This window comes from Ammospiza caudacuta, chromosome 28, assembly GCF_027887145.1.
Source record: "Ammospiza caudacuta isolate bAmmCau1 chromosome 28, bAmmCau1.pri, whole genome shotgun sequence".
In the NCBI taxonomy this organism is placed as follows: Eukaryota; Metazoa; Chordata; class Aves; order Passeriformes; family Passerellidae; genus Ammospiza; species Ammospiza caudacuta.
In genome coordinates, this window is record NC_080620.1 from 1,112,001 (window position 1) to 1,124,790 (window position 12,790).

The 12,790-nt window shown below is 41.7% G+C and overlaps 1 protein-coding gene across 1 annotated transcript in view; it reads right to left on the bottom strand.

Moving 5' to 3' along the window:
* Positions 1-4,931: 4,931 nt before the first annotated feature.
* ELAVL1 (ELAV like RNA binding protein 1) overlaps positions 4,932-12,790 on the bottom strand; it is a 46,731-nt gene continuing 38,872 nt past the window's right edge. The window contains exon 6 of the mRNA XM_058820866.1: positions 4,932-12,024. Coding sequence (XP_058676849.1) covers positions 11,700-12,024 — 325 coding nt within the window. The 3' untranslated portion in view covers positions 4,932-11,699. The remainder of the gene's footprint in view (positions 12,025-12,790) is intronic.

The window sequence follows — 12,790 nt, forward strand, 5'->3', positions numbered from 1 at the left end:
CACCAGTCCTCCACAACTGCATTTACTGTGATTTTAAACCTTGGATTGGATTTTTGCCTGTGCAGTTTTTTGGATTTTGGCAGGTACATGGACTGATGATCACACCAACAGTTCTGACTAAGAAGGGACTCCAAGGACTGTCCTTCACATCCACAGTCCACACTCTAGTCTAGCTGGCTTTTCAGTATTAATTCCTACTGTTTTCTTGAGCCCCCAGCTGACCCCATGCACAATCCAGTGCACCTTTTGATAAAAATGCCGTATTACACAGCCTGATCCCAACCCTTTAACTGCCCCTTTAGCATGGCTGGAATGGGGACTACAGGAGAACCAGATCCAAGAACTGATCCAGCTTTAAAGGAACCACTGGCAAGACTTATCTTTCTTTTAACTAAAGAAATGCCTACCAACAATTTTGTCAGCACAAGTAAGATGACAGTGGAGGGTTGGCGTAAGATTCTGGACACTGGAGCAACACCAACACCTAAGACATATCCAGAGCTCACCTTTGGAGCCTTATTTACATCTTCAAAGACATTTGAAGACTATGATTATTATCATTATGGGGGTTTTTTTAGGACTTCAATATCTAAAATCTTCTAATACAAAAACATTTATGAAGCTGTACCATGTAACATTATTCTAATAACCTTAAGCTTTCACACAGGATGAAAACTCACCCATTGCAAGGAACTCCTCCTCCATCTCCAATAAGGAACAGCAGATGGACAGTGCCCAGCTTACACCTCAGTCAGCAGCACTGCCCCACAGGCCCCACTGCCTCCCAGTTATAGCACCAAATGCCAAAGTATTTCTGAGTAAAATCACTTCATCCTTGCCCACGTTAAGACATCACGCCTCTTTCCCTCCTTTCACTTGTGCAGCAAATTAAGCAAACTTTCTGTTAGGACTAGATGCTGTACACCATCCTCACTGAGCAAAGGGCTGACACAGTTCCTATAAATCAATTCCCTCCCCGTGCTGTCCCCAACACTCCCAACAGGGATCCTTCCTGTCATGTTTCACAAATTACACCAGGCTGCCTTAATCTCACCAATTCAACAAGTCTGTCCTTTTCTTGTTTTATTCCTTCTTGGATACAAGCAGCTCTCATTATTCCCCACCCAAACCCAGAATGGATAATGACAAAGAAGCTGGACATCCAATGCCACGGAGTGGACGTTAGAGATGTTCTTCTGTAACATCAAGATTTGTCATATGAACGTGGAGAGACTAAAACAAGGGCAAATATTGCATTGCAAACATTCATTCTTCAAGGCCCCCAGCAGTCTAACAGGACATGAGGCTCTCACAGCTGAGCACAGATGGGAACAGAAGCACAAAGCTTCTCAACCAGTTTCCATCGTACAGCTCTTGTTCTGCCTTTGAGCATCACTGTGTTGAAGTAAGATCAGATGCACATCAGGGCAGCCAGAATGTTTCCAGAAACTATGACAGTGTTAGAGGCACCACTGCCCTGGAATAAAACACCTGGTGCAAGTCTTTATGAGCTACCTGAGTGACTAAACAAGGCACAGACATCACAGTGAGTCAAACCTCAAACCTGAACTTTGTGTTGTTCAGAAAAGCAGCCCTGAACACTGGACCAAAGCTTTGCCATGTTTTGTCTAAAGAAGCATGAGCAGCCCTGCTGTCCCTCAGGAATGCAGTGCAGGGGGCAGGGGGGCCTGGCCATGCAGCCCAGGCTGTCGTGCTGTGTGCCATGGCAGGAGCAGCTCAGCCACTGCCATCCCTCTAGAGTACAGTCCTTCTTGCAGCTGAACTGTCTTCCTTCCTCCAGTCCTGCAGTAAGAAAAGATTAAAACATTAAAACCCATGGAAAAAAGTAAAAACAGAAAGGGGGAAAATGCAGAGTAAAGGTGGCTTAAAACAAAATCACTGATTTCTGAAGTCACTGACTCCCCCAGTGCCAGCACTGTATCTCACAGGGAGAAGGGAGTGGGAGATTCTCCCTGAGCAGCAGTGATATGGTACAGTACAGGACCACTGCTGAAAAACAGAGACACAACATACAGATAGGGCAGTTTTCCAGAGTTGGAAAAATATGAAAGCTAAATTCTTTCTAAGATGGGCATTAATTTTCTTAAAACTCCACAGCTTGCTCCTCACATCACTGTAGAGTTGCGACCAATGCCTCAGAAAGCTTTACATAATCTTGTTTTTTCAAGGACATACATCTCTGCACTGTGCAGGATGTGGGACAGTGCAGATGTGCCATTCCACATGTGCTATATATAGCAGAGAGAGTGACACACAACTGACAGCAATGTGTACCTACTCTAAATGTGCAATTCCAGTCTACACGTTTTATTACACACAGTTATTAGATGTGTGTGTACACATACATACAAACATATATGCACTCTGTGTCTCTTGAAAGATGAAAAGCAGAAGGAACAAGCTGGGACAGAAAGGTAAAACAGGATACATGGTCACAAAAGTGTTTAATCACAAATTCTGCAAGTCTGGTTAGACCAAGCCCAAGCCCCTCTGTGCCAAGACTGAGAAGCACAAGCTACTTACCACAGCTGTTCACGGGCTGCAAGACAGCCTTGGAGTCCTGCCAGTGCCTCCTCCTCCTCCCATGGCAGCAGAGCTGGAGCCCAGGGCAGGAAGCAGCTCAGCACTGCTCACACTGCCCCAGCTCTGCTCCCAAGCCAAACCACTCCTGCTCAGCTCTCCTCTAGGAGCCTTCTCTTGGGGCAGAATCTGTTCCAACACATTCAAACAGTAGGTTTAACAGCTTTGTTAAAGTAGGTCTAACAGCTCCTCTGATCCCTACACTGAGAACACAGGAAGCCTCAAATTTATTTTTATTAAACTGAGTTCTTCGTAAGCTCTAGTTTGAGCATGCTCCTTTGTAAGCATGGAGCTCCAGCCCTGTAGGGAGAAATCAATTCATTCCGGAAAGGTGAACCTTCAGAACATTATAAAGCACACTTAAAATTCAAATAAAGAAAATCTGTATTTTAACTGTGCCAAATGTGGTTTAAATTAATTTTGATGCAATGAAACATTATTTGCTAATGAGATGTCACCACAAGTTATGTTCTGACAAACTAGGTTCAGAGTCCCATTTTGCTCATCACTGTTTCTATACATAAACACTTAAAAAAAAAAAAAAAAAAAGACAAAAAAAGGAACTGTGTCACAATGCAAAGAGCAAAACATTGAGATTTATTCACCTGGATTCAGCTGCTCAGAAAACACAGATGTGTTAAACCACTCCCAAATGCTCCACTTCCTGCTGTCAGTACAGGAAGAGGCAGAGGACAGTTTAAGGAAAAGAAAGGCAGTTTCAAAAATCAGGATTCTAAAGAAGAGGAGGTATTTAGGGCCCCCCTGACACTGAGCTGGGGAAGCACAAGGGGAATGAAGGGAGGGGGGAAGGCAGCCAAGCTTTCCTGAAATAGCTGCTCACTGCCATTGCTGGGACAGAATCCGGAGCAAGTGTACTGTCAGCGTGACCCAGGATGCTTCTTACAGCCATATTCTTCCTTTTTTTTTTAAGGATATGAAACAGAGAGAAAAGGGTTCAGACATTCTTCCTGGACATATCAGTTTAACACCTTTTTTTTCCCTCCCTCCCTCTTTTGCTGTTCTGGAAATGAAAGGGGTGAAATTTGGAAGCAGGATACACAAGAGCAGAGCAAGGAGGGGGAACAGTCAAAAGCCAGGGAGTCTGCCAGGAATTCTGCAAGAACCAGAGTCCCTGTCTGCGTGTTAATGGGTCTACACAAACTTTTTTTGTTTGCTTTTAAAAAAAGAGCCATTTCTGAGGGGCTAGAACTTCACATGGCCATGTCTGTTATTAAGCTTTTTGGAATTTAATATATTTTTTTCCTCAGGATTTTTCATAGAAGAAGAGCATGGAAAATACCACAGTGGTCAAAATGAACATGAGCGAAGTGAACCACATGGGATGAACTCTGGTGGGAGCAAAAATGGAGAAGGTGTTCCAGCTCCATGCAAAGGAAAACCCAGGAAAGGTCTAAGTCCTGATGAAGCATTCCTGAATACACCAGATGCTGCACATTCAACAATCCACTGATGTAATGGTAGGAACAGAAATTCTCAATTCTGCTTTTTACCAATTTAGTTCAACAAATAATTCCATATGGTGAACAGTGCTGAACGGAGAAATTCCCATCACAGAAAAAATAACTGCAAATCTAAAAACTCCTGAGTTGGAAGAGATCCTGAGCTGAGGCAGCACTGCCACACATTCCATGACATCATACATAAAACACCATCTATCTTTTACTTTACATCATTTTTCTCTGTAAGTCTTTAAGAGAAAAATCAGAGGTAATGTGTCAAAGGTACAACAATTAGCCCAGCTCTCAGAGGGATTATTTCTGTGACTAAAGGACAGGAGGCACCTGCTGAAATGCAGCAGGACAGATTTCAGCTTACCAAAACTAAAAGTTTGTTTTGGTGAAGAAAAGACTGAGGAACCCAGTCTGTGCAGAGCCAGCAGGGTTATATGTGATCCTTCAACCAAAAGGATTTCTGGAAAACATCCCTTACAGAACCTGGCCCAGGGTTTGTCCTGCCCCAGCCTCACCCAAGGAGCCTGACCTGCACTGATGGTCCCTTCCCATGGAATCACAGCTGTCAGGCTGGAAATCCCTCTAAGGCAATGAAGCCCAAGCACCAAGCTGGCAGCAGCACCGTGCTCACCACGGCCAGGACCCCTGTGCCACAGCCACGAGCTCTGGAACACTTCAGGGATGGTGACAACCCACAGAAAATCTTCATCCAATCTAAACCTCCAATGGGCCAACATGAGGTGTCTCCCCAGGAGCTCCCTGAAGAAGTTTCACACACATTTCTGAGTAACAGTATAGCTGAGCTTTGGGTTTTGTTTAATCAGGAAGGAAAATTTAAGACAAAGACAACATTTTTTCCCCTGAAAAATAAAAAGGAAACTAAAAGCCCCTTCTTTTAATTCCATCTTTCTAACAAGGCCACAAGTTACAAAATCTTTAGTGGAGGAACCTTGATTGGCCTATTCCTGAACACAATTCAGATTCTTCTGAAAACATGTCAAATTCCAAACTGCACAATAATAATCCAATTCCTGCAGGGAAAAAAAGACAAAATATGAACAATTAAGTAAAAGCCTAATTCTATTTTGATGTACATCACCCTTCAACAGGGCTCAAGTAAAAGCATCCCAAGTATGTTCCAAACAAGTGCTCAACAAAACCAGCCATGAACATGTGGCAAAAGTACAAAAACTCCTTTGCACTATTAACATAGATAATGTCATTTAAATCTTAACACCAGTGTAAAATATCTATGAGTTGTTCCATTTAATTTTGAAAATCCATATAGAAAACAATGTTCATAACTCCATCCACAGGATTCTACAAAACTGCTGCTTCATCAACAAATCTTTGAACTGTTTCAATATGAAAACTCATTTTTTTCAAACTGCTCAAAAATCATTGCAGAGAATTTCCAAGCACTTGAATTGAAGCACAACCAAAGTATGAACTTGGTACATTTTTGCAGTTATTTCTCAAATAAGTTAATTTACATAAATCATCTCAAAATAACACAATGGGATTCAACTTCATTTTAGACATTTGGAAAGCAGTGTCATACTTTATTTAAAGTAAACCCAAGTAAAAACAAAGTTTAAATGAAAATGGTACCTGAAAAATAAATTATTTGATATAAAACAAATCAATAACTTAAAAACACACTAAATATACAAAATGTGTAACCATATACTGTACAGTATGGAAAGCAATTGATAAAACCTTCTGTCCCACAAACAGATTAATTTATAAACAAAAGATTACATAAGTTAAAGGAAAGGAAATCAACAAAAAGACTAGAAGTACAGTATTATTCAAATTACTCATCAAATAAAGGTTTATCCCAACTTATGTTTCAAATGTCTCAAGTCATTTTCTTCTCAATGACCAAGTGAAAAAGTTCAGCCATACCACTAAAAACTTGCTCAAAAATGTTTAGAAATAAGGAACAACAGTAAGAGAATATTGAGATTCTAAAATGTGAACACAGAAGCGATTTTCCAAGGTTTCAGGTGGCAGTTCTACCATTACTGTTTTCCCATCATTAGCAACAAAAGAGAATTTCAGTGCTGAAAACTCCACTCAACAGAAAAATATTTCTAAACCTTTGTTGCTGTTGGATCGAGTGTGATCTAGAAGGAATCTCCAGAGTTGAATGTCAAACCCACCCATGGGGTGGCGAGTTCTGCTTTAGAGATCATAAAGACTTGGACTGGTTTTAACTCACGTAGGATGAGAAAGCAACACTTTGAGTTTGGTTTTGTTTCACTACATGAGACTACTGCAAACAGCAAGCACTGAAATGGCGCCGTACCTGCTCAACCTACGAGCGGCCGCTCAGGAACGACCGGCGATCTCCAATCCACCGCTTGCCATGGAGGCACCGCCTCTTCCGAGCGACAGGGAGGAACTGAGACCCTTTTTATGAACTCCACATTTTTCATTTTTTGTATTAGTAAGGAGAAACCCAGTAATAATAAATACAATAATCAGAGAAAATAGCCACTGGCCTCTTGAGCTCTGGATTTATGCATCCTACTGTGCTGAGCAGCCAACCTTGAGAAGTGCAGAGCTACGTTAGAGGAACTTGCCGAAGGCACAAAAAGACTCTCCTGCTTCCAAATAGAGATTAAAACACCTCAGGTGACAAATTCAGCTCTTGGAAAATAAAAACAAAATGAGAAAAAGCCAAAACACAAGTGCAGCTCCACTCAGAGAGCTCAAGGGGTTGGTGTTTCTTTATGCTAAAGGTGAATTTGGTCCCTTCCCTCTAAAGCTATTTGTAGATGCCTAAATGTAGAAATGTAACAATAAGGTGCTTCATTGACAGAGTTAAAAAGGACACATTTCTTCAATATGGAACTAAAAAATACGGTGACCTTCTGACAGAAGCAGCCTCCAGACAAACTGCTCCATGTTTATGTGATTGAACCAGGCTACCAGCAGCTCACAAGAGCTGTGTTAAAAATCTCCCACAAACTCTAACCTTCTGCAGGCAGAGCTATCAGAGAAGCTACTTTAAATAAACAGTTTATCACATGACCTGTATATTGTGTTAATAAAGTAAACATGGGGACATTCTCCAATTTTGTTTTTTTAAAGCACATATGTAATGATAAAACTATCCAAAAGGAACTTGAGTTATTGCCGTTTAAAATGCACTGAAAAAAAATCTCTCCTGAAATATTTGAAGAATTTCTACTTTATTGACCTTACCCAGAACATTAAATCAACATAGAATTGTAACAAATGTTTGAAGGACCTTAAGGACTATTCATTTTCCAAACTCAGCCTTAAAATAATGGATCACTTTTACCGTTAGTTCATCATTTTGGTTTTGACTGCTGGATATTCTTTCTATAAATGATACCAAGTTTTTAAAAAACTTTTTAAAAAAGATTTTTAACTGCTTTTTATAAATAACATTACTGCAATGTTCAATCCCCCTATAAAAATAGGTGTCCTTTCCATGCAAACACCCTTCGGTCATCTGGACAAGGGCAAGTGACCAAACACTGACCAACCAGTGTTCACTGTGGTGACAATTTATCCTGCTCCAGTGACTTGTCTCTGGATTTTCCATGGTTTTCATACTCACATGATACAGATGTACAAAAAACATATCCAAGCAAATGGAAGGAAGAGCTTTGTGGCCACACACACCACTGTGGTGATGTGACTTCTCCTCTCACCTAAGAGCTGGATCCTGAAGCCTTCCCCAGTCCCAGAGCTAGAACAGATGCAGGGACTGGCAGAGGAAGGCTCAGGAGGCAACAGTAACTGCACTGGCCAGTCTCTGACAGGAGAGTGGAGCAGCTCAAGTAAACCAAATTTTATGATAATGCAGCTTGAAGAATAGAATAAAATAAAATAAATCCAACACTTCAGTGCACACACACCATCTAACAGGGAATCACTGAGAACTGAACACACTGAGCTGCTCTGATTCTGCTCACATCGGGATTTCTGGTGTTGCCATCCCCTCACCTGAAGGATCTGCATGTGCCTTTGCCAGCTCACACCAAGCACATACAGAGATTCCTCTTCCACATTTCTGTGGGATTTCCCTATCTGCTGATGGTTAACAGGAGGTTTACAGGTGCTGAGGCTCATGGCCAGCGTTCTGCACTGGGGTGAATTCCATTCATGTGGACATCTTAAAAGCAAATGCAGTGACTCCCCTCAGCATCTACACATGAGACCCTGAGACAGCAGCATGCACAACTGTGTTTTCAGCACAAATTACACCTGCTCCTTCAGAACCTACACCAGGGGCTGTCCCAAGAGACTCTTAACCTACTCTAAAGGACCCCAAAACACCCCCATCTCAGCTGCTCCTGTAGCACATCTCACAGTACAGACCAAAAAATTCAGGTCTCTAGAATCTGATTATCACATCCTAGTCCAGCAATGAAGACTTTCCAGAACTCTCTACCTCAATGAGAATTGCTCACAACGATCAATGTGAGACCCCTGCTTTGAGACAGCCTTTGGTTCTACTAAGATCCTGTAAGTGCTTACTGACAGAGGCATCACCTGATAGAAACAACTGGCTTCCACCAAATGGATGGATGAAAAAGCTGAGCACTCTGAGAATTAAGAGGCCAAAAACTCTCTTGAAACAGGTCTGTTCAAGTGAGAGCTTCAAAGCAGGGTGAGGAGGAAACCAGTTGCTCCTACCTTTGGGGCAGAAAAACTCTTGGTAGATGTCTTATTAGACTTTAGTTTCCAACCTCAGAAGCTTCCTTTTGGTCTTTACTAGTAGGATGCACAAGCATTTTGGTTTAGGACCAAAAGCATCCAGTATACATACACAATTTTTTCTGGACTTCAGCTATTTATGCCAAGATTTTATTGACTGTTAAAAGAGCACAAATTATACACTACTTCTGGTATCAGCTCTAGATAATAGCAGGAGTTTTTCCTCTTTTCCTGACTCAAGCAGCAGTGTTTTGCTCATAGCAATTGCCTGAAAATTATCAGAGCAACTATCAAAGAAAGCTGGAATCAGACCTTTCCTAAAAGAGATTGTTGTAGTAGCAGTACAAAACCATATCCTGCACTTACCTAGCAAAGAATGAGAGATGGAAAAATAGGGAAGCGGTGGAAAAAGAAAGGAACAGTGATGCCAGAGAGCATTCAAGAGAAGGAGGTTTTTCAAAAGTGGCAGCACAGCAATGTGCTGCTGCCATGGCCAATGTGCTTGGAACCAGTACTGACAGAGTCACATTTAGGGGTCACTCATTGCAAGTCTGAACCCCCACTAAATATTGTGATAAACAGCAGCTCCCATTTTAGTTTAGCAGCAAATGGAATAAAGCAAGAGAGAATGACAGGAACTGGGAATGACTACAGCCCACTCCTGTGGAACAGGACAGTGCAGGTTCAACAATGATGGGACATGGAAGAGAACTTCTCTCTGCTACAGAGCTTTAACTTGGGAGGATGCCCAGAGCGCTTCCCAAGCTCTTGTTGTATGCAGAAAGGAAATAATCATAGATGTGATAAATGGATGGTGATGAACTGGTGGAAGGAAACCTCTGACAGCCAAGAGCAGCTCTGGGGGGTGGCAATGGCCTGGCTGCTGTGTCACAGTCACTGTTCCACCGAGCATCTCAAGAGATGGGGAGGGAACAGACTGGCAGGAGAGGCAAGGTCGGATGCTTTAACAGGAAAAATCCCACCTGCATTCACTGCACACAAGCTCAAACTCAGTGGAAGGCTGCTCGCTGGGCCAAGGCCTATCTGTAGGGTTTAGATATGTCCTGGGCAGGTCCAGGAACATCAGCAGCTGCCACAGGTCCTCCTTGGAGCTGGGCACCAGCTCAGCCACATGTGGAGGCTGAGGGAGCCCTCAGGCTGTGCAGATCCCATGGCAGGGAGAGGACAAGGAGAGGACAAACGGCGGCAAGCAGAAGGCAACGTCAGCTGGGGATGGAGCGAGACGAGCAGGCAGCATGGACTGGCCTCTCAAGTTTGGAAATGAACTCTGGGGCTGGTAGAGATTCAGGCAAAACAAGGAGACACTGCATTAAACTGCCACAGACCTCATTTCCACACCTGCCCTGCCTACATTAACACCAGAGCCAAGTCTCCAGCTGTGCACAGCAGCTCACACACCTCTACAGGCATGGTCAGCCTTCCCAGTTTCCTACCCAAGCACACCTGAGGGTTACATCAGTCTGTGACACTCATTTCTATGTGACAGATTTATTGTGGTGCTTGTTTCAAAACTCTTTTCTTCTACTCAGCTGTCAAAGCAGTAAATTAAAATTCTCTTAAAGCGGAGCTACAGTTCCTTAAACAGCACTCTGAAAGCTGGACACTTTGTGCAATACTTAGCAAAAAAAATAACAGAAAATAAAAAACAAAACAAAATTTGAGCAAAACAAAATCAAATTTAATGTTCTTAAATGCAAAAGTAAAAACAAACAAAAAACACAAAAAAGCAAAAGAAAATTAACAGAAACAGAACAACTCAAAGTTTCAAGGCAGTCTGCAGAAAACCTGGGGGATTAATCTTTAAATCTACAAATCAAAGGGGTTTTTTGGTTAATATCTAACTTGCAAGTTGTAAGTACTTTTCTGCTGAGTGTTCAGTAAGTAAAGCTAGTTGTCAAAACAAAATCCTATTAAAATAGAAAAACTAGCACTCATTAGAAGGGATGCGAGAAATACAATGCTCAAATGTTTATAACTGGTTTTTCTTTACAAAATAGAACTGCCAAAGGAATTCCAACTACAATGATCTTGGAAAATGAGTAAGTATCTTGCTGCATTATAATGTACCAGTAAGTAGTGCACCATGCATTAAATATTTGGACAGAAGAGATTCAGTCTGATAAAGTAGCAACATATATTCACACTCGCTTTTTTGGAGTTTCATTTTGACTCTGAAATCTTCCTGGAGTTTCTGTGAAACTCTTTGGTCCATTCCTCTCAAAGTGGGTTTTAAAAGTCACGTTTCTGAAACCTGTGAATTGGACAGCTTGGCCACTGCTCAGTGTGCAACTTACCTCCTCAATGGTGTTAAAGTTAGGCTGGCATGCTACTACTTACAAGACCTTGACTTTAAAAAGCCTGATCCTCAACTAGACACAGAGTAATGAATATTAATTTATCAAACAATTTACTGTCAACTAAAACATTAGTATTTCTCAACTTTTCTTCCATACTACTGAAACTGAGGGAGAACAAAAGGACAGGGGGATGGGTGGGAAGAACAACATAAAACCAAAGAAAATCAATGAATTCAGCCTGATATTTTTCAGAAAATTCCAGTTTTTGCAGACAACATTCAATGAAACAAATGTTAGTCTCATAAGTGAAAGCATGCTTCAATTTTACCACCATCCAGAGGGTCTAGTTAATGCAATCTACTTAAGATTTCAGGGGATTTTTAACATGTTTTAAATGAAATAACTTAAAGGAACTTGAAATTGGTCTAACATTGTGGGATTTCAAACATTTGAACATGTCAGTTGCATCCCAGAATATAAAACCTTTTCACTTCTCATTTAGACTAAGACAAACACTTGTGAAAATTGGCGCAAAATGAGTTTTACACTAACAAAAATGTTTCAACTTCTGTCACTCCATTATCTATTCCATACAAAAAGCACGAGCAAGTTATTTGTGGGACTTGTTGGTTTTGAAGGAAACCTGTAAGATTTTGTCCCCCAGGCGGTAGCCATTAAGACTTGCTATGGCCATTGCAGCTTCTTCATAGTTTGTCATGGTCACAAAACCAAAACCTTTGCACTTGTTGGTGTTGAAATCTCGAATAACTTTCACATTGGTAACCGCACCAAAGGGGCCAAACATCTGCCAGAGGATTCCCTCATCAGCATCTTGACCAAGGTTGTAGATGAAGATACACCAGCCAGAAGATGCGTTTCCTGGAACATTTACACCAGAAAGCCCACTCATGTGATCTACACCCATAGGAGAGAACCTAGCAAATAAAAAGCACAATATTTCATGTTCAATTAAGCAAATTAACTTGAATGGGAAGCAACTGAGAATGAATATTTTATACATGGCACATCAAAACCGCCACATAAATGTTTCCCCATTCAAATTGACAATCAAATTGACAGCTGCCAGAAAAAAAAAAAAGTTAAGTATTCCAACTGCTTTATCAACAGGGAACTATCCTTAGAAACAGGCAAGGAACAGGTAAGGCAAGATTACATAATCACCTTCCCAGGAGACCTGGATGGATGCCTGAGCTCAGCCAGGCCGCTCCGAGTGTCCAGGGCATTGCTGCAGAACTGCTTGAGTTCAGGGGCACAGGCAGCACCTCCCAGAGGCCCCAGACACCCCCAGGCATCTCCCACTTATTGCACAGAAGGAGATTTTCTTTCACCCCATGCTCCTTTTCTTGCCTCTAAAAGAACATGTTGGGAAACTCTTTAAGTCAAAGAGTTTCTTTGGATTTGCTGGGGCAAGGGATGAGTGTTCTGGGTTCTTAGGAGAAGAGATTGGATATATTAATTTCCTCTTTTGTGAAGCAGAACAAAACCTACTCCCTTTCCACCCAAAGGCAGCAGGTGCAGGCAAACACTCACAACATGAGCAGGCTCAGTGCAGTTTTATTATTCCAGTGTGTATGGATGGTTTTAATAATTTTTCCAGGAAAACTCAGATCTGACTTTATTGAACTGGATTTTTAAAATCACCTACCAATTCTTCCTGAATCCTGCCTCCTTCACAATACC